The 25,302-nt window shown below is 38.2% G+C and overlaps 1 protein-coding gene across 1 annotated transcript in view; it reads right to left on the reverse strand.

Annotated features, from left to right (window-relative positions):
* Positions 1–25,302, reverse strand: part of adgrl1a (adhesion G protein-coupled receptor L1a) — a 233,484-nt gene that overhangs the window by 53,210 nt on the left and 154,972 nt on the right. The window contains exon 5 of the mRNA XM_052132835.1: positions 750–957. Coding sequence (XP_051988795.1) covers positions 750–957 — 208 coding nt within the window. The remainder of the gene's footprint in view (positions 1–749; positions 958–25,302) is intronic.

Consider the following 25,302-nt stretch of genomic DNA (forward strand, 5'->3'; position numbering starts at 1 on the left):
GTCTTGCTATAAATGTAACTCTCAATATTCTCTGCTACACTTCAGAAGCGTTATCATCTGAAACTAAATAAAGCCTCTAAGCTCTTCAAAATAAAGTTTCTAAATCGGGATTTACAGTCTGATGCCCTTTTTAAAGACCCAATAAAATGGCTTGATGAATTTTCTTTCAAGTGTTGATATACAGTAAGTTGGGGCAGGACATATTGAAGGATCCATTACTTTTTTAAATAGCCAATAGCCATGTCTGATAACCATGATTTTCCACTTGCTCTTGATAGTCAGTTGCAGCTGGTATAAAGGGGATGAACATTCTTATCCTAGAGAGCATTCGTTTGGTCAGAACATGTAATACATTTACTACTTTCCAATTTGTATTTAATTTTGCATTGATGCCTTAGGAGAACATCTTAAAGTTCTGTGGTTCTTTAAAAAAACATCTTCACATATGCATCTACATCTTCAAAGAACCAAGGAGAGCGTCACGTGTCCTTTGTCAGATGTTATCAGATGATCCCTGGAATCAATACTCTGATCTGAAAAACCTATTGAATAATATAACATCAATAACTTTTTTTAGTCTCCAAAGAACCCTATTGTCAACTCAAAGAAATCCTTACTGCAAATAATTTTTGTTAAGAACAGGTTTCTTTGCTGAATCTTAAGTGATGCCTTATTTTAGAACTGTTATTTTTTAGACTGTATACAGGGATGGTTCTTGGCTCAAGGCCCAAGCTGTGGGCTACACTCACTTGTAGGTGGTTGTGGCTCGATTCTGCTTGAAGTCTTCCCACGAGGCATACTCGTACAACATGTCTGTGCGGTACGGAGTCCAGGGCATGACATAAAGACGGTCTCCAGACTGCAGGGGATCCTTACACCATGCCCCCGACTGATGCTCCGCCTCCTGCAGCAAACTTGCTGCTTGCACCCTTAACAGAGTCCCAGGACATACAAAGACTGTAGATGGGGAAGAGAAAGATGGAGGGATAGCAGGAGGCAGAGAAAAGAAGGAGTATGAGAGGAATGAAATAACAAGGGGGGGACAACAAGAATTTACAGAATGATGGTGTGTGAGGAAGGGGATTAAAAAAGAGGTTTTATGGGAAGACAAATGGAGTGATGGAGAATAAAAAAAGATAAAGAGGGAGAGATGGAAGTGGTGAGAGGATGTGAGGGACGAGAACAAGAAAGTGAATGAGGCAAATAGAGAGAGAAAAAGATAGAGGGAGAGAGAAATGGGAGAGAGGGCATGAGATAAATGACCATTCTTCTAATGAAAAAGTGTTAATGATCATTAGTCAAGATTCTGCACACTGGACTACAGGCTGGTGATGGGAGATGTCAGAACTCTGGCTGGTGGTGCTCATATGTTGTTGGGTAATCGGTTTTTAACCTTGCCCTATTTCAACTTCCTTGCTTAAAAATCAACAGGGAAACCCAAGCTGGTCATTCATGATCCAGATTGGTTTTTCTCAGTCCTGGTTCTGCATTACCCTCCACACTGCAAATTTAATTTCTCTTATCTGACAAACCCAATCCAGGTCATTGAGCCTCTACTAATAAGTGATGAGTTGAATCAAGTGTGTTGGATTGGGGAGAGTTGAGGGTACTCCTGGATGACGATTGAGAAACAATGTACTAGATTGTCTTTCAGCCAAACTACTTCAGGTCAAGCTGGTTTGCAGTTATCAAACCACCTTAGACTAGCCAAAAAAAGTTACAATGTTCCAAATGAGCATGATAACTTTCATTAAAAGCCATTAGCTGGTCCAATCTGATCTAGATGGTTCATCAGCTGGACTACCAAATGGACCTCTTTTCAACCTGGTAATCCATTTAGGTCAAGATAGTTAAAGCTGGTATACCACCTTGAGCCAGCAACAAAGAAACTATAATGTTCCACAAACCAGCAGGGAAACCAGCTTCTGATGCTAGCTGATTTTACAGTTTTTAGCTTTTTAGCTAGATGGTAGATAATTAGTGTTAAAGCTGGTTAGAGCTGATAGAACACCTTGGATAAGCCACAAACCAGTTAACCATACCTAGGCTGGTATGAGTTGGTATATTTTGTTCCAGTGGGTTTTTCTAACGTTTATGTCTGAAGCAGGCATTAGCTCTGCCACAAAGCACTGCTGTAATGTCAAAATGGGGTTTCATGCATTTTATGTTTGGATGCCAGTCATGTACAAAAACAACTGCAGTGCTCAACTTTCATCTTCCAGGATTACTTGAGCATGACACACACTCACATATACACACCCTCATACGCACACAAATCTCTATATCTGTACTCCAAAGCAGGTCGTTCACCTGGGATTGGTGTGAATTAACTGGCTGATGCAGTTTCTCACTCCCAAACTGAGAGGGCATGGGGACCAGAGAGAACCTATCTACTGTTGGGGAGTGGGAAAAGGTACAATAGCTGGGGGGTGTCTACTGGGAGAGAATGCAGGTATCATCGGTACAGTGGTGACAGCTGTGATCATGTGCGAATGTGGAAGACACCTTGAGGGGGGAAAAAAAGCCAGTTGGGCTTTCCTGCTATATATGTGAGTCTTACACAGCCAAAACTTATATAAATATATACAGTATATATATACAGTATATATATTTATATACACACACAAACACACATTTTCCAAAAATGATCACAAAACAAAAACTTAAGGCTGTTTGTAATTAGTAAAATACACACTTTTAAAAATTATAAAAAAAATAATAACATTACTGTTAAAATACCAGTTTGTATTAAAATATTAAAAAATATGTAAAACGTCAAATATTTTTGTAAGGGCCATTATGTGTAGATTAAAACATTCTGTAATTTATGTTAGTACATGTCACAGTGTTGTTTCTCCTGTTCCTCGTAAGTGCTGTTTATAATGTCGAGGCTGTCTAGTTCTTTGAGATGTTTAATTCCTTCAAAGCGCAATAATGCAATCCAATCTGTGTAAAACATTTAATGGGTTGCATACGTTTTGTGATCTGTGCCGCAATATTGAGGTGTGATCCGCTCTGAACTATACTATCTCCGGAGCACTGAATGCAAGACATGTATAATTTAATTGCCATTTGTGGGCCGACATTCACAGAATTTTCAGTGCAGGAAAAATCCTGAAAATGTCAACCGCCAAAGAGGTCAGTAAGAGTGATGGAGTTACCCATCACAGCTGATTTCTACCTGCTTTTGGTATGTGGGTGGGTGTTAAAGTCAAGCCCTGATGACATCTGATCTTCCACAAAGCAGTTCTGTAATGTCAAAATGATTTTTGTGTTTATTATATTGGATAATGCCAGTCATGTAAGAAAACACACCTGCAGTGCTCAACGTTCACACAAGTGGCGCTGGCACTGGTGAACCCACAAGGCCTCTTAACTAGCAAGACAATGTTAGTCAACCAGATTCACTATTAGATTTGTTAATGAGTGAATCTGTCTAACAGTTTCTCAACAAGTATGGAAATAATCCTCAATTTTTACAAACTCATTCAGATTATAAATACTATTTATCACTGAAAAATGGTAAAAGAGGAACAAACAAGCCTTCAATCAAGCACCAAATCACTCTGTGCAACAAAGAAGAAAACAGTCTCTGAACTAACGCACTTTATAAAAGATCTTTACAGGAGCAGGGAGGAAGTGCCTTGTATTGACCCGTTCTATGTGGGTGACCTATAAAACAGAGAATGAGTACCCTGAGTTTAAAAGTAAAATTGGGACAATTGCAGCACACCACCAGACACACAGATGTACACACTATCCCCAAACTGTCATGGGTAGGTTCACTGAACACATGATCCTGGATCAACGTCATGGGACAGCCAATCAGATTTTAGGGTAAGGTTTTAGATTTAAGGTTAGGTTCAGGCTTACAGCTAGCGTAAAATTTTGGGGTAGGTAATGGTCAGGGTTAGGGGTTGGGATAAGGTTAGAAGAGGGATTTACAAACAATTCCTGGAGCCCTGGACTTATTGAGCCCCTCCCTTGTTTAACCCACCTGAATTAACTATATCACAATAAGTTGTGATGTACTGTAAATGTTCTGTGCTGGGAAGGTTTCAGGAATGGTTTGAAAAATACCTGGGTTAGGACAACAAAAGTCATTGATCCAGAAACATGTCTCACTTTGCGACCAACCATCTGCGTAGTGGAGTTCACAATGTTTAGTGATGTAAACATTAATGTGGATATGTATTTTGATATACAGGGGTCAGACTGAGATTGAGAACCACTCCTGGGTCTCTGCCATGGAGGATGTCTGAGCCTTAAGCACTGAGCTCCATACTGTCACAGGGTGAAAGCATTCTTTATGCAGTATTAATGCCAGGGGCTGTAATCTAGGTTACACTGAGAAAACCGCCCAGCAGTCCATCCAAGAGCCTGCTCGACAACTAAATCAAACACACTGCAATGGCCCCAGCCACTGTGCTGTCATCGCTCAAGTGACTGAAGCCCACAAACAGCTTAGCATGCTCTAATTTAAGATAAAGACTGTGGCATTCTCTATCTCTATCTTTATGTCTCTCTCACAATGCTATTAGGGACATCGTCTCAGTGTCAGTCCGCTGGATTTTACAAAGTTTAGAAGACTAGAGGCATCAAATCTTTAAAAAATATTAAAGGGTTATTTCACCCCAAAATGTAAAATTTCTCATAATTTACTCACCCTCATGCCATTACAGATGTGTATGACTTTCTTTCTTCAGCAGAACACATTTGAAGAAAAATAGAATAATATCTCAGCTCAGTAGGTCCTTAAAATGCAAGTGGATGGTGATCAGACATTTGACGCTCCAAAAATCACAGACGGTCAGCATAAACATCATTCATATGACTCCAGCAATTAAATGAATCTCTTCTAAAGCCAGACAATCATGTTATATCACTGGGTTCAAGTTGGTCTCTCATGTGACGAATTCGCATTGGCATGTTACAGATGCAATCTTAAGTTTTTCTCTCGGTTGAGACAACCAGGATAAGCAAACAAACGCACCATTGTGAGTAAACAAATCAGATCTAATCTCCTATGAAGCTACTGTACAGAGTTCCTCCTCCTCAGTTGTAAACAGTGCTGCTCTTCTCGGTGTGTTGCACATGCGTCAGTTCTCGGTTGAAAGAGCCAGCGCAATTACGTCAAACGCACATACCGCTGCTGACCGGAAGCGGCGCTTTATAGTTAAAAAGTACTTAAATATTGAACATTTTCGCACCAAAAGCTATCATGAAATGTATTTAACCGCTGGAGTCATATGGATGACATTTATGCTAACCGTCTTTTCTTTTTGGAACTTTAAAAGTCGGATCACCATCCACATGCATTTTAAGGACCGTCTGAGATATTTTTCTACTTTTCCACGTTCTGCTGAAGAAAGAGAGTTATGTACACCTGGGATGGCTTGAGGGTGAGTAAATGATACGAATATTTATATTTTTGGTGAACTATCCCTTTAAGAGTTTTGTTTTTTTTTAAACTGTATATTCCACTTTGTTGTCTAAATCATGACTGTGAAATAATCAGTACTTTTTATCACAAAGTGATAAATATATTTTTGTTTTCTGTACAATCATTTGTGGAGACTGCCATTACTTAAATAAATTTCTTTTTTACTTTATCTTGGTATAATCCATTTCAGATAACCCTGCCCCTAACTATAAAAACAAACTGTTTGGTCACTTTACATGTCAGTCAGATGGTCTTCTCCTGTCTAAGTTGGTGGTGGGTGGTCAGAATAAACCGCAATGATGACAAGACTTTTTGCCACAAGTCAAAAGTCTGCCTATAGTACAGGAAACAATTAGGAACATAACAAAAGGCTTAAATTGGTGAATATGATGATAACAGAGGCTCTAAATATAGGGATGTGTATATGTGTGTGTCTGTGGAACTCATCAGTCAACAGAAACACAGACTCCCACACAAAATCACCCAATGTGACCTGGGAGAATTCATTAAACCTGACCTGTGCTCTCTGCCAGCTCAGATCCCTCATGTATCTTGTGCTGTGACTCCCTCTCTTTCTAAAACAAGGAATTTTAAAATGCAATCCTTCCAAACTTGTGATAAAAATGGCCACCGCAGAACATGCAATTATCCTTGTCAATCAAGACAACGCTGAGGTCACTAACCCGGCCTCACATCGATATCTTGTGGTGTTTGTCACAAAAACAAAGTCCCAGTAACTCACACCTACCTGGGACTAAAACCAACTACCTTCTGTGTTTAAACCCTGAGTAAGAAGTGAATTAGCACCTCCACCTCTATGAAACATAATAATAATAAAAAACAACTAGCTGTGCTTGGTCCCTGTGTGCTGGTGTTGAGAGTGCTAATGAGTTTTTTTTCTTTTTTTTTTTTTGTCCACTTTAACGTTCACTTTCCCGACTCATAGGAAAGAAAAATCACAAATGAGATCTCAGATAATGTCTCAATTGTTTCTCAGGCATGAGATGCAATGGCAAGCAAATTAAGATTTTTGCTTAAAGGGATAGTTCACCCAAAAATGAAAATTCTACATTTACAATGCCAATCAAGCCTCAGAGAGGGATAAAGGCCAACTGGAGACTGCAGTGGGACAGAGAGAGAGATTTACGGGCAGCTGTCCGACACCTTTGTGTGTTTGTCTTTTTGTTAGTTCTCCTTTCCATTAATCCCTTTACAATCACTTTTAAAGATATGGATTTAATTACTGGAGTATTATGGGTTATTTCTATGTTTCCTTTATGTGCTTTTTGCAGCTTCAAACTTCTGGTCACCATTCACTTGCATTGTATGGACCTACAGAGCTGAAATATTCTTCTTAAAATATTTGTGTTCTGCAGAAGAAAGAAAGCCATACACATCTGGGATGGCATTAGGGTGAGTATATGATGAGACAATTTTCTTTTTTGGGTGAACTATTTTTTTAAAGTCTCCGACTTTTCTCAAGATAGACCCCTCTAGACTAGAGTTTTAAAATATTTATCTCAGTTGGTTCTCTTATGAGATGAAAAGGAGAGCAAAGACCAGAGTTTCAAAAGAGATCTCAACAATGTCTTAAACTGTGTTCAGCTTTGACATATTGCCAAAGTTATGATATACAAATCTTAATGCATGCCACAATTCTCTTTTTATTTAAGGACAAACAGATACAGATAAAGTTAATACAGAATTAGAAACTCAACTAAGTCTTCTGAATGATAGAGCAATCTTTGAGCATTAAAACTTTCTTCTGGGAAGTTTGCAATCAAAAGTCAGATATATGAACTCAATATGAACCAACACATTTCTCATCAATTCTAAATTCTAATACCAAATTATCTGGGCTATGCTATCCACATTGATTGTTTAGTCTTATATTAATACTTTGTCACTATATTTCTCAGCACATTCTTCCAAGACCAAAATATCCATAATATGCAATCCACATAGCTCTTTACTCTAACTTTGTCAACAATTGTCTCATTTGTGTGCATTTAAATTTCTCCTAAGGTATTTTAAATCCATTAAGTTGTCTGAGCTATGAAAAACCAGCCTCTGATCAGTATCTTGTGAATTATGAAATTCATAAATAATGATTAACAATCATTATATATCATATTACACAATATAAAATAAAAATGAGGTTGAAAAGGCAGCTGCAAGACAGAATCTAAAACCTAAAAGTAGGAAAATGTACAATGGCATGTGAGCATACAGAGTCAGGGCTCCTCCAGGACTTCTCACTGTGGCGTCTAACTGTCTAGCCTGATTGCTGAAAACATGCTGCTTTAATTGAATCCTACACCTGTTACTGGCAGGTACAAAGTGCTGCTAACAGGGGGCAGAGCTCTGCGTGGCACTAGGCATCCTCTGAATGGGCCATTGTGTGTTTATTTATGTGGATGTGTGTCAGCCAGTATGTTAAAGGAAAAGTTTACACCAAAAAATAATTCATCCATTCATTTACGTTGTTAATGTCGTAACAAATCTGTATGATTTTCTTTCTTCCATGGAATACAAAGTTTACCTGAATATCGACACTTCTCTTTTAGATACTATTTAAGTAAATGGTGCCCTGGGGCTGTTGAGCTACATTTTTTTTTAACAAAAATCTGCATAAAATAATCATGCAACTGTACTATATTCCAAGGTTTCTAAAGCCAATGATATCTTTGTGTGAGTAAAATACTGAAATTGAAGTTAAGTTGGTTTAATGTCAGTGATGGCAATGAACATCACTGATTCTTGTGAGTCTCATAGCTGATTCTGATGTACCGAATTTATACATGTGCATATTAGAGCTGTAAAATGATACAATTTTTAAATCAAATTAATAACATGATGTGCTGATTAATTAATAAAAGGAGTTACAATTAATCACAATTCAATATTTACTGCAAAAGACCCCCAATAAAGATAATTTAGAATAAGTTAATATATATATATATATATATATATATATATATATATATATATATATATATATATATATATATTATCGGTCAAGCTGTGTTTGAGTGCAAAGGCTTGTCTGTGGAAGGCTGTACTGCTCGTTTATTTGACAAGGAGTGTTGCCTGTACAGCTGAAGCACTGACTGCCCCCTACTGCATCATGGTTGTACATCAAGCTTCAACTGCTCTGTTAGAAACATTCACTATAACGGAATTATTTATTATGTACAGGTCGGGGCATGATTATTTGCATTCTTTAACAAGCTATTTTTCATTTAATACACAGCTCTCTAGATTACTCAATTCTGATTTGTCATTGGCGCCATCTAGCGGCCTGATATTTCTCAGTAACAACCGCACATCCACGTATCAAACCACTCATCTGAGTGTTTGCGAACCATCTTTCCTGCTTCTCGGATCAAGAAAGTTAATAAAATATTTTCAACTCAAATCAATGTTTTATGTGTATTTGTTTATTTATTTGGAAAGTAATCTTGTAATGAGGAGTCAGAAGGTCATTAATTACAAAAAACACAAACAGAATTTCAGCTGATCAGCAATTTAATTCTTCTCAAATAATTACATAACTTCAATGAAAATCAATATTTTATGTGCATGTATTCATTTAGTTGGTAAGTAGTGTGTAATAAGCGGTATAAACCATTAGGCTGCTTTAGTTAGCTCTGCCGAAACCAGAAACCAGAAACATTGATCGTGATCTATAATTGAATGGCATCTATGCTAATATTATTCTATTTTTTTTTTATTTATTTTTTTTCATTTTTGGAACTTGACAGCCCCTGGTAACAATTTACTTTTACATTTATTGAAAAGAGAAGCAAGAACATCCTGCTTGACATCACGTATCGTGTTCCACAGAGGAAAGAAAATTATACAGGTTTGAAATCCCATGAGTGTGATTAATGGTGACAGAATATTCATTTCGTGGGAGAACTCTTTTAAACCCATGGATAAATATCAGTGCATGTTTTAAGAAAGAAAATAGATTAAGAACAGTATGTAAGCAGAAAAATGTGGTGAGTAAAAAATTGTAAGAAGTGTTGCAGTGTGCTTGGATGTGGAGAGAGAGAGAGAGAGAGAGAGAGAGAGAGAGAGAGAGAGAGAGAGAGAGAGTTGAAAAAAGCTAAGGGTTGAAGGTTATTCCTGTGAAATGAGAATTAGGTTTGGGTTAATCTGATAAAAACTAGCAGGGCTCCCAGATTGTGTTCTGGAGAGCAAGGGGTTAGTGGCGGAACACAAACGTGTGCTACATTGCATATGTGATCACAAGCAGACACATACACAGACCAACATATTAACACATACACGCACACACACACACACACACACACACACACACACACACACACACACACCCTTATGAGGACTCTCCATAGACATAATGATTTTTATACTCACCAACTAGATTCTATCCCCTAACCCTACCCCAAAACCTAACCCTGTCAAAAAACGTTCTGCATTTTCAAAAAACATAGTTTAGTATGTTTTTGATTTCAATTAGGGAGCACTACAAATGTCCTCATAAACAATATTTATAGCATAATACCCTTGTAATTACAGTTTGTATCCTAAAAAAAATTCCCTGTTAACCACTTAAACCTGCCCACACACACAAATGTCTGCAAATGGTGTTTGTGCAAAATGTGCCACAATGTCAGGACATTGCTACCATTTAATGTTGCTAATGTGTTGAGTGTTTTTAGCATGTCTTAGCATGTCTTAGGTGGTTTGCTGGTGTTGGCTGGCCACCAGCATGGTTAGGAAGGTCTGTTTTGATGGTTTTGGAGTGGTTTTGTTCAGCTAAACTAGCAAAACACCAGCTTAAAATTATTATTATTATTTAGCAGGGTGGTATTACTGGCCAAAGTGAAAAGAGCCCACTCACAGCTAGGCTAGCACCAGCTGTGAGTAAGGTCTCACTTATGTTGGGACTTAAAGTACAAACTAAGGGCTTAGTAACTAGTTTGTTTGCAATGAATCAGTGCTCAATTTGGTTGCACCACCAGTTCTTAACGCAAGACTTAGCTAGTAGGTCGAAAGAGCTCAGTAAAGCAATGTGTAGTAGATCTATATGATGTTTGCATGTATTGATCGAAAAAGCAGCCTTTCAATTTCTAAACAGAAGCTGTGCATTTCAGTTCCCTTTCGAAGGAAACTTTGACGTTACGTAATGACACAATTGGGACTACGTCAGTGGTGACACGTGGTCTGAAGCCTGTATACAATCACGACAATTAATTGGCGGATGCCGCTTAAGCGACACCCATAGGGAGCCATGTCACTTTCTATATAGGTGATCTCACCAGATTGTCTTAATTCAGGGCACAAAAAAGCCAGTGTTGGTTCCTAGCGACTCATGCCAAAGCACAGAATGTGTTCTCCCTTTTGAGTTAGGACGTCAGATGAGCACGTCATTGGAGAGTAACAGTTTGTGTGCGCATTCAACCGCATTATTAAACAGGCCCAATGATGCTTCATCGAGGTTCTGTCAAACCATGTGGTCTCTGAAAGGAGCCATATGAGCCTTGAGGTTCCAGCTCTTGTCATAAGGAGGATTGAGGATGCGCCGTTCACGCTGATGAGACATACTCCTTTATCTGGCGCGCGGCTGTTCGGCAACGTTACACGTCAAGCAGGCCATTTTCCATCAAGAAACGCAGATTTGGAGGAGTTTCATCACGGGAATGATGGAATAGGTAGGCACTTATTTAAAAATAGCTAATTTCTTCTATTTTGTCACCCTAGAGAGTTTACAGAAATGTAATGAAGCACAGGGCATGGCTTCTCTTTCTTTCTTTTCAGTTTTTGGAGCATGAAGGGCAAGCTCCCACTTGATCATTGCTCAGGCATGGGGTATTAAGAGACAAAAAAAGAGCATTTTTCTCCAGTACAATATTGTGAAAGGACACATGGAATGCTTTTTCTGCATTACTATTCTCCCTGGGTCCCTGGACATGGCAAGGCTGTGAATCACAAATGGTTGCGCGGCCATCTTTCTTTTGAAGGGTGAAGAGATGCAAATGCAATCTCTGTTCCTGTTCAATGTCGGCACGTACTTTGCGCACCTCACTGCTGTTAAGATGTGTTTGTTCTGTACTCACCAATTTTGCAGTCTTTCCGTTGTTGTTGTTAAAGAGTTGTGTTTTGAGTTCTCCGTAGGTCACTCTCTTACTTCTCATGCGAGTCCATCGTTTGATTTGCAAATTTAAATTTGCGTGTATGGATGATCAACTAGGTCAGAAGGAATCACTGGGTCATAATTTGTATATGGAGGTATAAAAAAATTGTATAAAAACTCTCCCCCTATAAAGTTCCCCCCACGACTTACACTGGAAAGCAAATAAAAAAAACTAATTTCGTATTCTCTGTTCATGTCTTTCCCATGTTCACACCTTCTTCCCCGTTCTAATGCTCGGGAAGATGGTTTATCTGCCGTTCTCTGCTGTAAATATATTCAGAGTGACCAATTCTTTATGTTTCCCTTATCGATTCCATGGCCAAGGGTCTTGGGGATCAAGGTCCCCCCACCTCCTTAATGAAGGCTGGGGCTGTTGTGGCAGACCTGCTTGCTCTCAACTCCCTCCATCTTTGTACATTCTTCCCAGTTCTATACTAGGGAAGACGGTTTATCTGCCAACCTCTGCTATATATACATTCAGAGTGACCTCTTTTTATAATTGCCTGATCGAATTCGGCCTCTGTCCCCATGGCCAAGGGTTTTGGGACAGGCATAACAGAATTTCATGTACAATAAGCACAAGTGCTCTTTCCCAATGTTCACAAAATCTTTCCCTTTCAAAACACCAGTAAAGATAATATTTTTCTGTAAACGTTCCTGCTGTAATCACACTTCGGGACGACAGTCATTACACCCAAATATAATAAGGCAAATATTGTTAAACCCTATTCAATCAGCCACAATGATGGAGGTGCAAGGGCTTCCCTCCACTGTGCTGCTGATTGCAAGGCAGCTCCCACAGGTAAGACAAGAGCGCCATCTAGTGGTTTCTCGTTGCGCTGCAATAGCGAATCATGTATTAATTCTGCTTTCTGGCCATGTGACGGCTTGGAAGCAGTTTTCAAGGTGCTCTGAATTGGGTTATCTGAACGAGAGAGAATACTTTTTTTTATATCATAATGTCACAAGTGCAGCCTGTTTCATCATTCTGTCACAAGTGCAGGACTGTTTTGTGACAATAGAGCTCGATGATTGGTTGGTGTTAGCTCAGTGCCCCAACCCATGGATGAGGCGTCTGTCGTTATCTCCTTGTGGCGAAACACCTGTACGATGCTCAAGGAGTATGGACAGGTCAGCGGCTTACATAGTGGCTGAATCTGGAGACGCTAGCGGTGCTGTTGGCTTTGAGGATTTTCCTTCCAGAAATTCAGGGCAGTCATGGTGGTGGTATCTTACATACTGTAACCCTGGAGGGATGTGCTCTCGTACCGTGCTAAGACTGGCATGTCACATTCTTCTTTGGGCACAGGAAAATGTGCTGTCTGTACAAGCAGTACATGTTCCGGTCCGGTTGAATTTGGGGGAGGATCTCCTGTCCAGACAGGTTCTGATGCCTGGAGAATGGACATTACATCTGCAGATTGTAGAACAAATCTGGATGAGGTTCGGCAGAGTGGAAGTGGACCTGTTTGCATCAATCGAGATGTCTGAATGTCCCCGCTGATTTTTTCTCTTGCTCCGGCACCACTGGGTATCGATGCAGTGGTCAACAGAGTATTTTTACGCATTTCCACCAATCAACCTGCTGCACTTGGTTCTGCAAAGGGTTCAAGAGGATCATGTTCGGTTTCTGTTAGTGGGCCGTATTGGCCATCTTATGTATGGTTTTCAACTCTCATCTCTCTACTGGAGAGAATGCCTTGGGAGATTCCAGTCAGAATGGACAAGTTGCCTCAGCAGCAGCATTTGGCACCCCCAGCTTAAATTATGGAGATTTTAAATGATGGTTTATCCCCGGCTGATACCATCTTAAATGCTAAAACTCCATCAATGTGAAGGTTATATACGATTAAATGGTGTATTTATCACCTCTTGGTACACAGCATGGAGTAAGGATCTAGTCCACTTAAAATGGCCCTGTTATTAGCATTTGCATCTTTTAAGAGGTTTAGTTATTTGCATGCCTTGTCGATCAATCCCTTGTGCATGGATTTTGTGCCAGGGTTATCTAAGGTTGTGCTGAGACCTCGTTTGGGCTATTTGTTTAAAGTCATCTCTATGTCCTTTTGCTCACTGATTATTAATTTGCAGTCCTTTTCTCCTCCACCATTTGAGTCAGAGGAGCATAAGAGGCTACAAATGCTTTGCCCAGTATTGGCTCTGTAGGTTTATGTTGACTGTATTAGCCAATGACATAAGTCAGAGCAGTTGTTTGTGTGCTTTTAAAGACTGTGTCCAATTGGATTGTTGATGCAATTTTGAGTGCTTAAGTGGCACGTGGCTTGCCTTCGCCTCTGGGTATTCAAGCCCATTCTATGAGGAGCATGGCATCCTCATGGGCATTGGCTAGAGGTACGTCCTTGGAAGAAATTTGTATGGCGGCAGGATGATCCTCTCTGCATACTTTTGTTAGATTTTATAATTTGGATGAGAGTTTGACTCATGATTCACAATTTCTCTCTGTTGGATCAGGAGTAAGTTCACAAGGTTTATATTTCTTTAGCTCAATTGTGCACCCCTATCAGTTTGCATGGCGTGATGTTATTCTGCCCAAATGTGTCATTATGCAATGTTGTTTCCTTTGAAAGGTCAGAAAGTTGCGTTGCTGGCCATACTCTCTAGTTGCTACATAGACTTGTGCCTTTTGCAGAAAATCTGGTCATCAGTTGGCGCCAAGTGCTCGCCTATATAGACCCAGCGACGTGGCTCCCTATGGGCATCGCTTAAGTGCCATCAGCCAATAAATTAACGTGATTGTATACAGGCTTCAGACCACGTGAAAACACGAGACCACTGACGTAGTCTCAATTGCGTCATTATGAAACGTATCATTCCCTCTCAGGGAACCAAGGTTACGTTCGTAACGAGACGTTTTACGTTGGTACGTTTGATGTTCAACCCTTTTTGACTCATGTAACTGTCAAGAGTAATACATTAAATTTCCATTGAAAAACCATAAATAAAAAGGAGATATTATAAATAGTTTATTTAAATATGTAAAAATCAATATTCAGAAACTGTATCTAATGATAAATAAATACCTAATTATTTAATAATATGGCAATAAATATCTACTAATACAACAGACTGGAAAAAAATGTAATCACATTTATTAATTTGAATATCCTATATATTTTATATGTATTGTATAAATTGTAACTTCTCATGCCAGTGACACTGGGCGTTTAGTTTAGTTTAGTTTAGTTCGTGCTGAAAGGCTACTAAAAAGTTTTTTTTTTTATATATATATAAGTTGTAATTTTCCACTTTATATGATGTGAAGAAATAAATATAAATGATTCATACCATAATTTTTGAAGACATCCTCACTATACTAACTGCCTAAAACTTTTGCGCAGTATTCTATGTCTAAAGGACTGAAGTCTGTCACACTAACCATGATCTCATTGATGTAAATTGATCATGTCTGATCAGAGGCTTCCATATGTATTTTGTTTACACGTAGTGTGACGTCTCAATTACATTTAATGTTGCAATGCTCAAATATTTAATAGTGCGTAACTTATTTCTCATCCCCTGGGTAGGGTTGCACCAGGTGTGCATAAGGTCTCACTTAAGTTGAGATGTTTAGTTCACACTTTGGGTTAGTAACTACTAGTTAGTTTGTAACTAAGTCAGTGCTTAATTTGGTTGCACCACCAAATTAAGGGGATATCATATATTACAGCTGGCAGTTACGTGAGGCAAGGCTTAAGTAGTAGTTTGTAAGCTCTTTGTAAAGTAATGTGTAGTCGCATACTATGACGTTTACTTGTATTAATCCAATAAGCAGCCTTCAAATTTGAACACAGAAATGTTAAATATTCAGTAAAAGTATATAAATTGAATAAGGGGCAATACATAAATACTAATATAACAGGCTGGGAAAATAGACATTTATTAATTTTAATATCTATTTCGTATATGTTGAAACTTGACCCCGGACGGCATACACAGGAAAGTGCACCATTAGATCGGTTTCTTACTTAATAAGTAAGCTTTTTACATCATGTTTTACATAAAAAATAGTTTAAAGAGTGCCAACATCATCATATATATTTAAAGGACTGAAGCCGGTCAACCAAAACATGAGCTCATTGATGTCATTAAATGAGTCTGCTTTTCTATTCCATCCATTTTTTCTGGTCAGAGGCTTCTGTAAATATTTAGTTTATACGTAGGGTTACGTTCTACCTAAGTTTAATGGTGCAACGCTCACATATTTATTAATGCGTAAATTGTGACTTAGAGCCCATTTATGCCACAACTAGGATAAGTTTTAATTTACGTATAGCTGGTGCAAACGGCCTCTGGTCTCCTGATTCAGTTTAAACTATGGGATTTATTCTGCTTGATAGAAGGCAAAAATCTTAAATCAGATTACTGATCATGATCACAGGTAACATGTTGCCTAAGCAAGCAGCACTAATAAAAACAGGCAACCACCAAGGCCACTATACAGTATGTGTGTGTGTGTGTGTGTGTGAGCTTCTGTGTCTTTAATAGTACCATCCTTGCTGGTCTTGAATTGCATTACGACTCACTACACAGTGTTAGTGTGGCTGTCATAGCGACGGTAAACCTAAGGGATGTGTGCTCACACTGAAAAGGACAATGGTGACATACAATTCCATTTTTCTTCCCTTCTTTCTCTCGATCATGTTCTCTCCCCTGGGCCGGCTCTCCCGGCAGCACTGTCTGTCCAGAACAGTCCAGCTGTGTCTCGTTTGGAAGGCTGTGTGCTAGGTAGGATGCGTCCTTTGAAGGCTGCAGTATACAGAGTGTCCTCCTTTAAAAAAGCCTTGTTTAAATGAGAGGGCCTTTGTAGGACAAACGGAAACGGAACATATCATGGTTGCTATGACAGCACGCCACTCTTTAACAAGCGGAATCGCTTTGAGTGAGAAGGGAACAAAGTCCCTTTAGAAGACTATGTACCAGGTACATTTTAGGACAGTTATAATGAGGTGTAGTTTTAGTCTAATACTTTATTTTAATTTAATTATACATATTATATACTCGGCACCCATCTACTGAGGTACTTTAACTTGGGAATTAACATTCCTTTCATTTGAACGTCATATTTACGGGCAAATTGGCATAATGTTTTTTAGACATTTCTGAAGCAAAGAATTTTGGGTTGTGAGTGCCCACGAAGGATACACCTCATGCATCCTCCGAATTCCTGTGAAAGAAGGTCACACTCGAAGGCCGCACTCAGAGTGTCTTACTCGCATTTCTGAAACGAGACAGCCTCGATGACGTTTGCGGCCGACAAATGCGACTTCCGGAGGACGCAGCCTTCCAAACGAGACACAGCCTCTATCTGTATCAGAATCCCTCTCATTGAAATTCATGACCACCTGCATACACTTCAGATCTTTAGCGGTAACAACACACACACACGTATGCACACAGTCTCCTATCTCTCTTACTGCACAGCTGAGCAACGGTCCAGGTCATGTGACTGTGTGCGTGGGTCATACATAAAATGTTCTCCTTCTGCTTTAAAGTCAATATGAAATCAATATTGACCTCATTTACTGTCTTGCACATTCCTGGTCTAATTCTGCAACATTCATCTTGGACCACTTCATCCGGGTCTTTTTTCTAGTAAAAATGTGTAAACATCCTCTACACAACATAGATTTACTTCAACATATCAAGTATATCAATCTTATATAGCTTGAATTAGGTTTAATTTTCTTTCCCATTGGCAATTCCCATCTTTCCCATTATACTTTTTAAGCCTAAGTCAAATAACATGTAGTGATATTTATGCTTAAAACAAGCAAAAATATTTGCCAATGGTGTGAGAAAATTTTACAAAATGTATGATACATTATCTAAAAACAAGTCTTATTATATTATACAATTTTTCTTCTCAAGTAAACTTATCTTGGTTTAATAATGACAATAATGAGAAAACGCTGAACAGGATTTTTTTTTCTTGCTAAACTTGACCTTTATTAAACTGCTGTTTTGTTGGCTGAAAGACAACGTGTCTTCTAATTTTGTTACTAGTGGCTTTAAGAGCAATCTTGGGTAAAATGACTCTTTTTGACAGATTTAAACCTGTCTGGTGCCAGGATTCTAGTTGAATAATTTAATAATTTATTTACATTTATTTTGGTTGCAACTACCAATAATATGAAGGGCGAAACCTGCAAATAAATACACAAATACATAAATAAATATATAAATCCACATATTTGTGCACAAAGATATATATATATATATATACTGTAAATATAATTAAATGTGATATACAAATAAATAAATATATGCACCCATTAATGCAGAAATAACACCAAATAAAACAAAGGAATGGTTGGGGGAAAGCAAAATTTTTTAAAGGAAATGCAACATTGAACGTTTCTTTAATCATTCAATTATTTCTGGATGCAGTTCCACATTTATTTTTCCTTTCTGCAACATGCTAATGACAGGTTGACACAATTGGCAGCTCATTGTAAAAGTGCTTCGCTTGACTATGACATCAATACTGAAATTGCCCAGTTTTCAAAAATCAATGAATTAATAAAAGCTGAGTAAACGATCCGGCTTTTAGGATTCTCCGAATGATTTGCTGCCTCGCGGAGCAACTCTGCTATCAACCTTCTCTATGCCATGAATAATAAATAAAATACGGAAGAAAAATTCATAAATAACAACATATAGAAATGAGTGATTAAAGAAATACAGGAATGTAGAAATAAAAATCTACTTTCAATTTTGCATCATGTTTAACATTTTTGCATTTCTCCATCATGCATTTATTAAAGTAGTGTATTGTATAATTTGTGCATAATGGGTGCATTCATTTATTGATTATTTGTATATCTACTCGCACATTTATTTATTTATATATTTATTAATGCACAAATGCTGTAGGCCTGTGTGAACATATTTATTTATATATGTGTTTGTGTGTTTATTATTATGTATTTTTTGCAGGTTTTTTCTGCTTCAAATAAAAGAAAACCATTTGTCGACATAATATTGAATCAAAATGTTATAATTTGCTCAGTTCTGAAATGCCTTTCCTTTTCCAGCTGATGTCAGGAATCCCTTTAACCCCTCCTCCTCAACCCCTTGGCTTCATTCTGCTAATGTTACACCCACTTTTCACAATCCCATGAAATTCTGATGGATAAAATCAAGTCTTGCAGTAAATAGTTTCTCAATAAATATTGTGTTTCACTATGTCAGGTAATGAAAACAAAATGGGTTGCAACCTGCATTTTATGTTGATTTAACACATGCCTAGAGGGGAAAAAAAGCACTGTGCTTGATTAAGTGTGTGTGTATGTGTGTGTCTAACAAAGACACATTCTGAGCACAACAGCATAGAGGCACTTTCCAAGATCCCATAATCAGACAATAAATCAATCATTAAATCAATGAGTGTTAATAAACAAAGACTGGGCAGGTGGGTGGTCAACACAATATTGTTAACAGTAAATGAAACAGATAGTAATTAGCAGCACAGTGAGAGGACAGATAAGCGGTGGGAGAGAGGTAGGGAGGGAGGCGTGCTGTCCGCTGTGGCATGATTGCAGGTAAGAAGACACTGAAATGTAGGGCAGAACTCAACACAACATTCGCCAACAGCACCATGGGGAGGGAACAAAATGGAGGCCCAACATCGAAGATGTATAACTGATGTCAGCATCAGCGAAGTGAAAGATACACACAAGAGGTACAGGTTGCAAAACAGGTTTAGTACTCATTCCCACAAGACGTTCTCACAAACACAGAGATAAAACAGAGTGCAGACACACTCATATGTTTCTGAATGGTGCATTCAGAAAATACACATGTAAAGAGCCAGAGAAGAGGAAATGGGCAGTGTTCAAAACCCTAGAGAACTGCCTATCTAGACTTTTTAGGCACTGAAGGCTGTTCAAAATTAGATGGCAAAATAATGTTGACTTATAGGATACCTCGGTTTGGCCAAATTCGAAGGCAACACTGTGTCCTTCACGATGCAGTTCCAGAATCCATTGCAACAAGCTCTAAAACAATTATGGGAAAATTTTGATTATAAATATTTGCTACTTAATAGTGAAGTATTCTATATGAACAGAGCATGCTGTTTATTTTTTGTCTTAGCTAGCCTATGGAGTCTTTGCTTAGCTTTCTTGAGACCAGACTCTGTGGCAATCAACTGTGATCGTTCAATATTAGAGTATAGAGTCTTAGCTTAACAGCATGCTAACAAGAGTCTATTGGTATCAACTGTGAGCATTCCTCCTTGGAGTATTAAGACTTTGCTTAGCAACATGCTAACATTAGACTCTACTGGAATAAACTGTGAGTTTATCAGTAAAGTATTGAGTCTTAGCTTAGCAACATGCTAATGCCAGTCTCTTTTGGAAACCAACTGCGAGAGTTTATCATTAGAGTCAGTATTGCATTATAGCTTAGCAATATGCTAACACCAGACTCTTTTGGAATGTATTATCATATATTTGTGACATCATATTCTGTAGTTCATATTTGTTGCAGGTTCCAAAGTAAACAGTGTTGCTGCTTGTGTAGAGAATCATTCAAACCAGACACTTGTAAAATTTCATTTCATTTAGGATGTGACCTTAGTAGGTAACCACTTATGTAGATATTAGAGAGCAAGCCTCTGAATCATATAGCCAGCTGAACTGTTCAAGTCTTGTAAATGTTTGAAACCGAATACTCAAGAGTCTGGCTTGAGGATCAAGTACTGCAGCCATGAATCCCGGTGATTGACTGGCTGAGCTGATTGGCACCACAGAGAGAGGCAATGTGAGTGGAACCGGCTCTGCATTAGAAAGCAGCCATCTTACAGAAGCACTAACGGTTGGCATACCCTCGTCTCTGGACATGCTCAACCAGTGTTGGGGAAGCTACCTTGAGAACAATGGCTTCAACTTTTTTATATTTCTGGGTCAATTGTGGATTATAATAGTCTCACTTTACTCGGAATCTGAGCAGAATTCAGCCAAACCCTTCTGTCGCAGGAGAGATCGTTTCAGACAATACATTTTGGGAAACTAGGTTTTGACAAAAAAATATGTAGTTACAATATTTTTCCTTTGCAGGGCAGTTTGGCTTGCCATACTAAAAACAACTCATAATTCTATATTTGTGCTTGTAAGGATAATGTACAGTAAATATTGAACATTTGGAGTTTTCATGAAGGTCTTAGGATGTTCTCGATAATAGAAATTAGTTCAAGAAATCAGGTCTCTGGATGCTTGGAAAAATAAGCTAAATATTTATGAATAGAAATATTAGGCATTTAATATCTGTTCATAAAATGTGACAGTTTATATATATTTCTTGTTGCTTTGTTAAAATCACTGGACTTGGCATTGCAAAGACATACTTGTGTACATACGTTGAAGATTCACTCCATAGACTTCAATATATTTGGCAGCGTTGATTCTGCCTTAAAAGGCAGCTGCCTATGAAGGCAGCTCACTGGGTTTTGGAACTTTTGTATTGAAACTATTTAAGTGGTTTACATATTTTTAAATACATTTGAAATCATATCAAATTATTTAAATTACTTTTAAAATCAGTGAATTATTCATCTTCCTTAAAACCATTTTAATTTACAATTTGCCAATATATATTTTCTGGTATGAAAATTCAATTATGAACAGAAGCATTCAATAAAATATTTCTCTTAAAAAATAACACTTAAATGCTGCACAGGGACTCTTTTTAGCAGTTCAGTTGAATCGATTCACTAAAATGAATCAGACTTCTCCTGCACTACATACATTATGAGAGAGGGGACATTAGGAGAGTATTTTTGTATATTATCTCGGTTCGCTCTGCATTAAGTGTGTGAAATAGCAATATAGCATTTTGTGGAAAAGAGCTACTGTCATGCTACTAAAAGATGTAGATTAGCAAGAAGCGCTGCTTTGTTCAGTCTCCCCAACACTGGCACGGACACACCATGAGGAGGGAGCGACCGCTGTAGATGCCACAGAGCAGTGTCCAAACCCAGACAACAACAAAGGAAAGGATTAAAAAGAAAAATAACACAACTGGCAGATGAAAAATTAGAGAGGATGGAATGGAAGAAGAAAAGAGGGATCTGAGGTAGGCTCAGAAAACCTGGGGCTGCTTGTGATGAAAAGACGGGAATTTGGAAAGATATCAACCAAGAGGAGAGGAAGTAGAATACAGATGAAAAAGAGAGAGAATGAGACATGGCTAGGGATGGGAATCATTCGGAATTTAATGTTTGAGGTTCCAATTAATGGTTTTATTTTTTAGCGAATTCTTTTCATGCTGGAAAATATAACTTTTTTTATATACAGTACTGTGCAAAAGTCTGGCACATAAGATGTTTCACACAAACATTTGTCTTAAGATAGTTATTTATATCTTAAACACCGATTTGCTTAATAAGGCGATAGCGTGTGCGGTTATGGAAATGCATTTAACGGCTTTCTGTTATCAGCGTAAAGTCATAAACAGCTTAAGAATAAAGGACAAAAGCAGGGAATAACACAATTTCTTAAAATGTCATGTATATGTGCATTTCTTTCTTTGTCTGATTTTTTAAATAAGCTGTTTTTTGGGGCCTGGGTTGCTCAGCGAGTAAAGATACTTGCTACCACCCATGGAGTCGCAGGTTCGAATCCAGAGTGTGCTGAGTGACTCCAGCCAGATCTCCAAAGCAACTAAATTGGCCTGGTTGCTAGGGAGGGTAGAGTCACATAGGGTAACCTCCTCGTGGTCACTTTAATGTGGTTCTCACTCTTGGTGGGGCACTTGGCGAGTTGTGCGTGGATGCCGCGGACAATAGCGAGAAGCCTCCACACGCACTATATCTCCGCGGTAACACTCAACAAGCCACGTGATAAAATGCACGGATTGACAGTCTCAGACACAACTGAGATTCGTCCTCAGTGTTAGTTAAGTTACTCAAATAAGTAGTCCACTACAAATTTCTAATTACATCTCTAAAAATTTATCAGATTACCCTAATCATTACTTCATGGGAAAAGTAATCACATTACTAACTACTTTACTTTTAAGCTACTTTCTAAAGTACAAAGATAATTAATTTAGCGCAACAAATTCAAAATAAAGTCTATATTTCCTCATGTTCATTTTCAAACACAAATCAGACACTCAGAACCAAACGTTTCTTCTTTACAATGAATCATTAGTGACTAAAAAGAAACGCAAACATACAAACATATCATAGCATAATTCTTGTATGAAATGTTTTCTAAATACAGAATGCAACATTATTTTGGAAATATGGGTAACCCAAGTAATATCCTTAAAAGTAATATCCTTAAAAGTAATTAACGAAACCAATTGGCATGAAAGCATTCGGTTCCATAATTTTTTTTTTAATTTGAAATGATTCTTAATGAAAGCAAGTTTGTGATTCCCAACCCTAGACATGGTGTAATGTAAGAGATCAATCTTGTAAAGAGAGACAACACTGAAGCACCTGGAAATGGGAGAGAGCATTTGGCAGGGGGTTTTGCTGTTACCAGCTCTACAAATCACTACTCTAACCCAAATTAACATACAGAGATAACGTGGTGGTTATCCTGAAGGAAGACAAAAACAAAAAAGAGGGTCAAAACAAAAAAAGAGATAGAGCGAAAGAAGCCTTAAACAGTATGGAGGTGTCACTTTGGATCTGGAAGGACAGATACAAAATTAATCGCAAACAATACAAGAATGAATAAATTATGTTGTGTGTCAGTGGAGGATATGGGTTATGATTCAACACTGTACCAATAAGGAAGAAATGACCTCCTGTCCAACAGAAAAGTAGAACTGAGAAGCGCTCAGCTTAAAGTGGCTCGTGCATGTGAGAGGAGAGAGCGCGTGCATGCGTGCAAGTGCCGCATTTAGTTGGAGAGCGTATTTCCCTTGGGGTAGAAGTGATCAGATTAAAGGATGGTTATTAATTTCTCGAATAGACTTAATTGGAACTTTTAGCAGGACAGCTGGTGGAGATCTGCTGTTTTTCCTGAAGTGAGAGTTGCGTGCGGGTGTGCTCGCAAGTAGGGATGGGTTGTATGATGCTATAAACCTGTGACACAGTGAAAACCTTTAGATTTGTCCATACTGTTTATATTGCAGTATATTTGTGCAGCAGGACTGCTTTACACACAATAGCAATGGAGAAATGTGGAGGAATACGAAAAAAACAGGCTGGTACGTGTTCTAAAGAAGTCAAGATGAGGAAGAACTCATTATTAAGGAGTGTAACAAGAGGCAAAGTTTAAATCTTTCTGGTTCATGAGCAATGTTGCAACTTGCAGCAATAATTAAGAATTCAAATAATGTGCTGTGTGTGTAAATTTTACAAAAGCTTTGAATGTGAATCATCCAACCAGTCGGAAATAGCCATTTTACAATAGTTTTTATCATTTTATTCTTTTTAACTCAAGAGTAAAACCTCTTTTTGCACCAGAAAATCTGTTTATTATAAATAACATATAACAGTGTATATATATATATATATATATATATATATATATATATATATCATAAATATTTAATTAACTGTATTATACAAAATATGGCACTACTGCATGGTTCTTTAATATATAAACTTTTTTTTTATTATTATTGGATATCCAGTAAAATTAACTAACAAAGTAAAATATAGTGATATATACAGCTACCGTGACATAATCTTTTGGTCATACCGCCCACCCCTACATGCAAGCACATTTGAACTGCATGCATGAGGTCTTCTATGCACAAGGATTAGTGCATGTATGCAGGACTGTACGTATGATGGCGTGTTGGTGTTATCTGAAACAAGAACGAAATCTAGAAGGAGTATCGGTTAAAAGCCAAAGAAAGAGATTGAGAGAGAGAGAGAAAGAAAGAAAGAAAGAGAGAGAGATAGAGAGGAGGTATATCAACATCAAATATGGGTACTACACAAGGTGCTGGGTTAGGAGAGGGGGATGAGGGAAGAGGAGGAAACGGAAGAGGAAGTAGGAAGGGGAGAAGGAGGGTGGGCGGGCGGGGCGAGCTGTGGTTTTTATGTTCATTGTGGTCTTTACCTTTTTGGTCCACTTCTATTCAAGCATCGGAAAAAAGAGAGAAAAGAGACAGAGAGGGCAAAAGAAAGAGCGAGAGAGAGAGAGAGAGAGAGAGAGAGAGAGAGAGAGAGAGAGAGAGAGAGAGAGAGAAGAGAATGAAAGAAAAACAGGTGCAGGAAAAAGAGAAAATTTAGATTAAATAAAAGGCTATCCTTTCTTAAATCATGTTATTCTGTCAGTGTGATGTTGGCTCTTTAAAGAGAGGATGACTCATGTGAGTAATGGGAGGGGAGAATGGCCTCAACTGCTTTCAGAAAATTTGTCAAAACCTGTTCCATTCTTCCAGTTTCATCATCACATTGCACATGCACACTTTCCCAAATCACAGGCATTTCTGCCCCCATCCACTTCCCTCCTTCACTGTCACCCCTCTCCCCTCCAGCTTTCTGTCATCCCTCTATCCACACGTCTGCATCTTTGGGTCACTGTGAAAGAGAGAACTTAGGATATGTTTGGAATAGCATACTACCATACTATTTTTGCAATATGAAATATGTATACTGTGCACAGTATGTGAATTTTTGCATGAAATACCTGGATAGCCAAATACATATGCCAAAATTCACAGAGTACACTTTATAGAATACTGCACTCCATAACACAAT

The sequence above is a fragment of the Xyrauchen texanus genome, chromosome 8, assembly GCF_025860055.1.
Source record: "Xyrauchen texanus isolate HMW12.3.18 chromosome 8, RBS_HiC_50CHRs, whole genome shotgun sequence".
Taxonomy (NCBI): Eukaryota; Metazoa; Chordata; class Actinopteri; order Cypriniformes; family Catostomidae; genus Xyrauchen; species Xyrauchen texanus.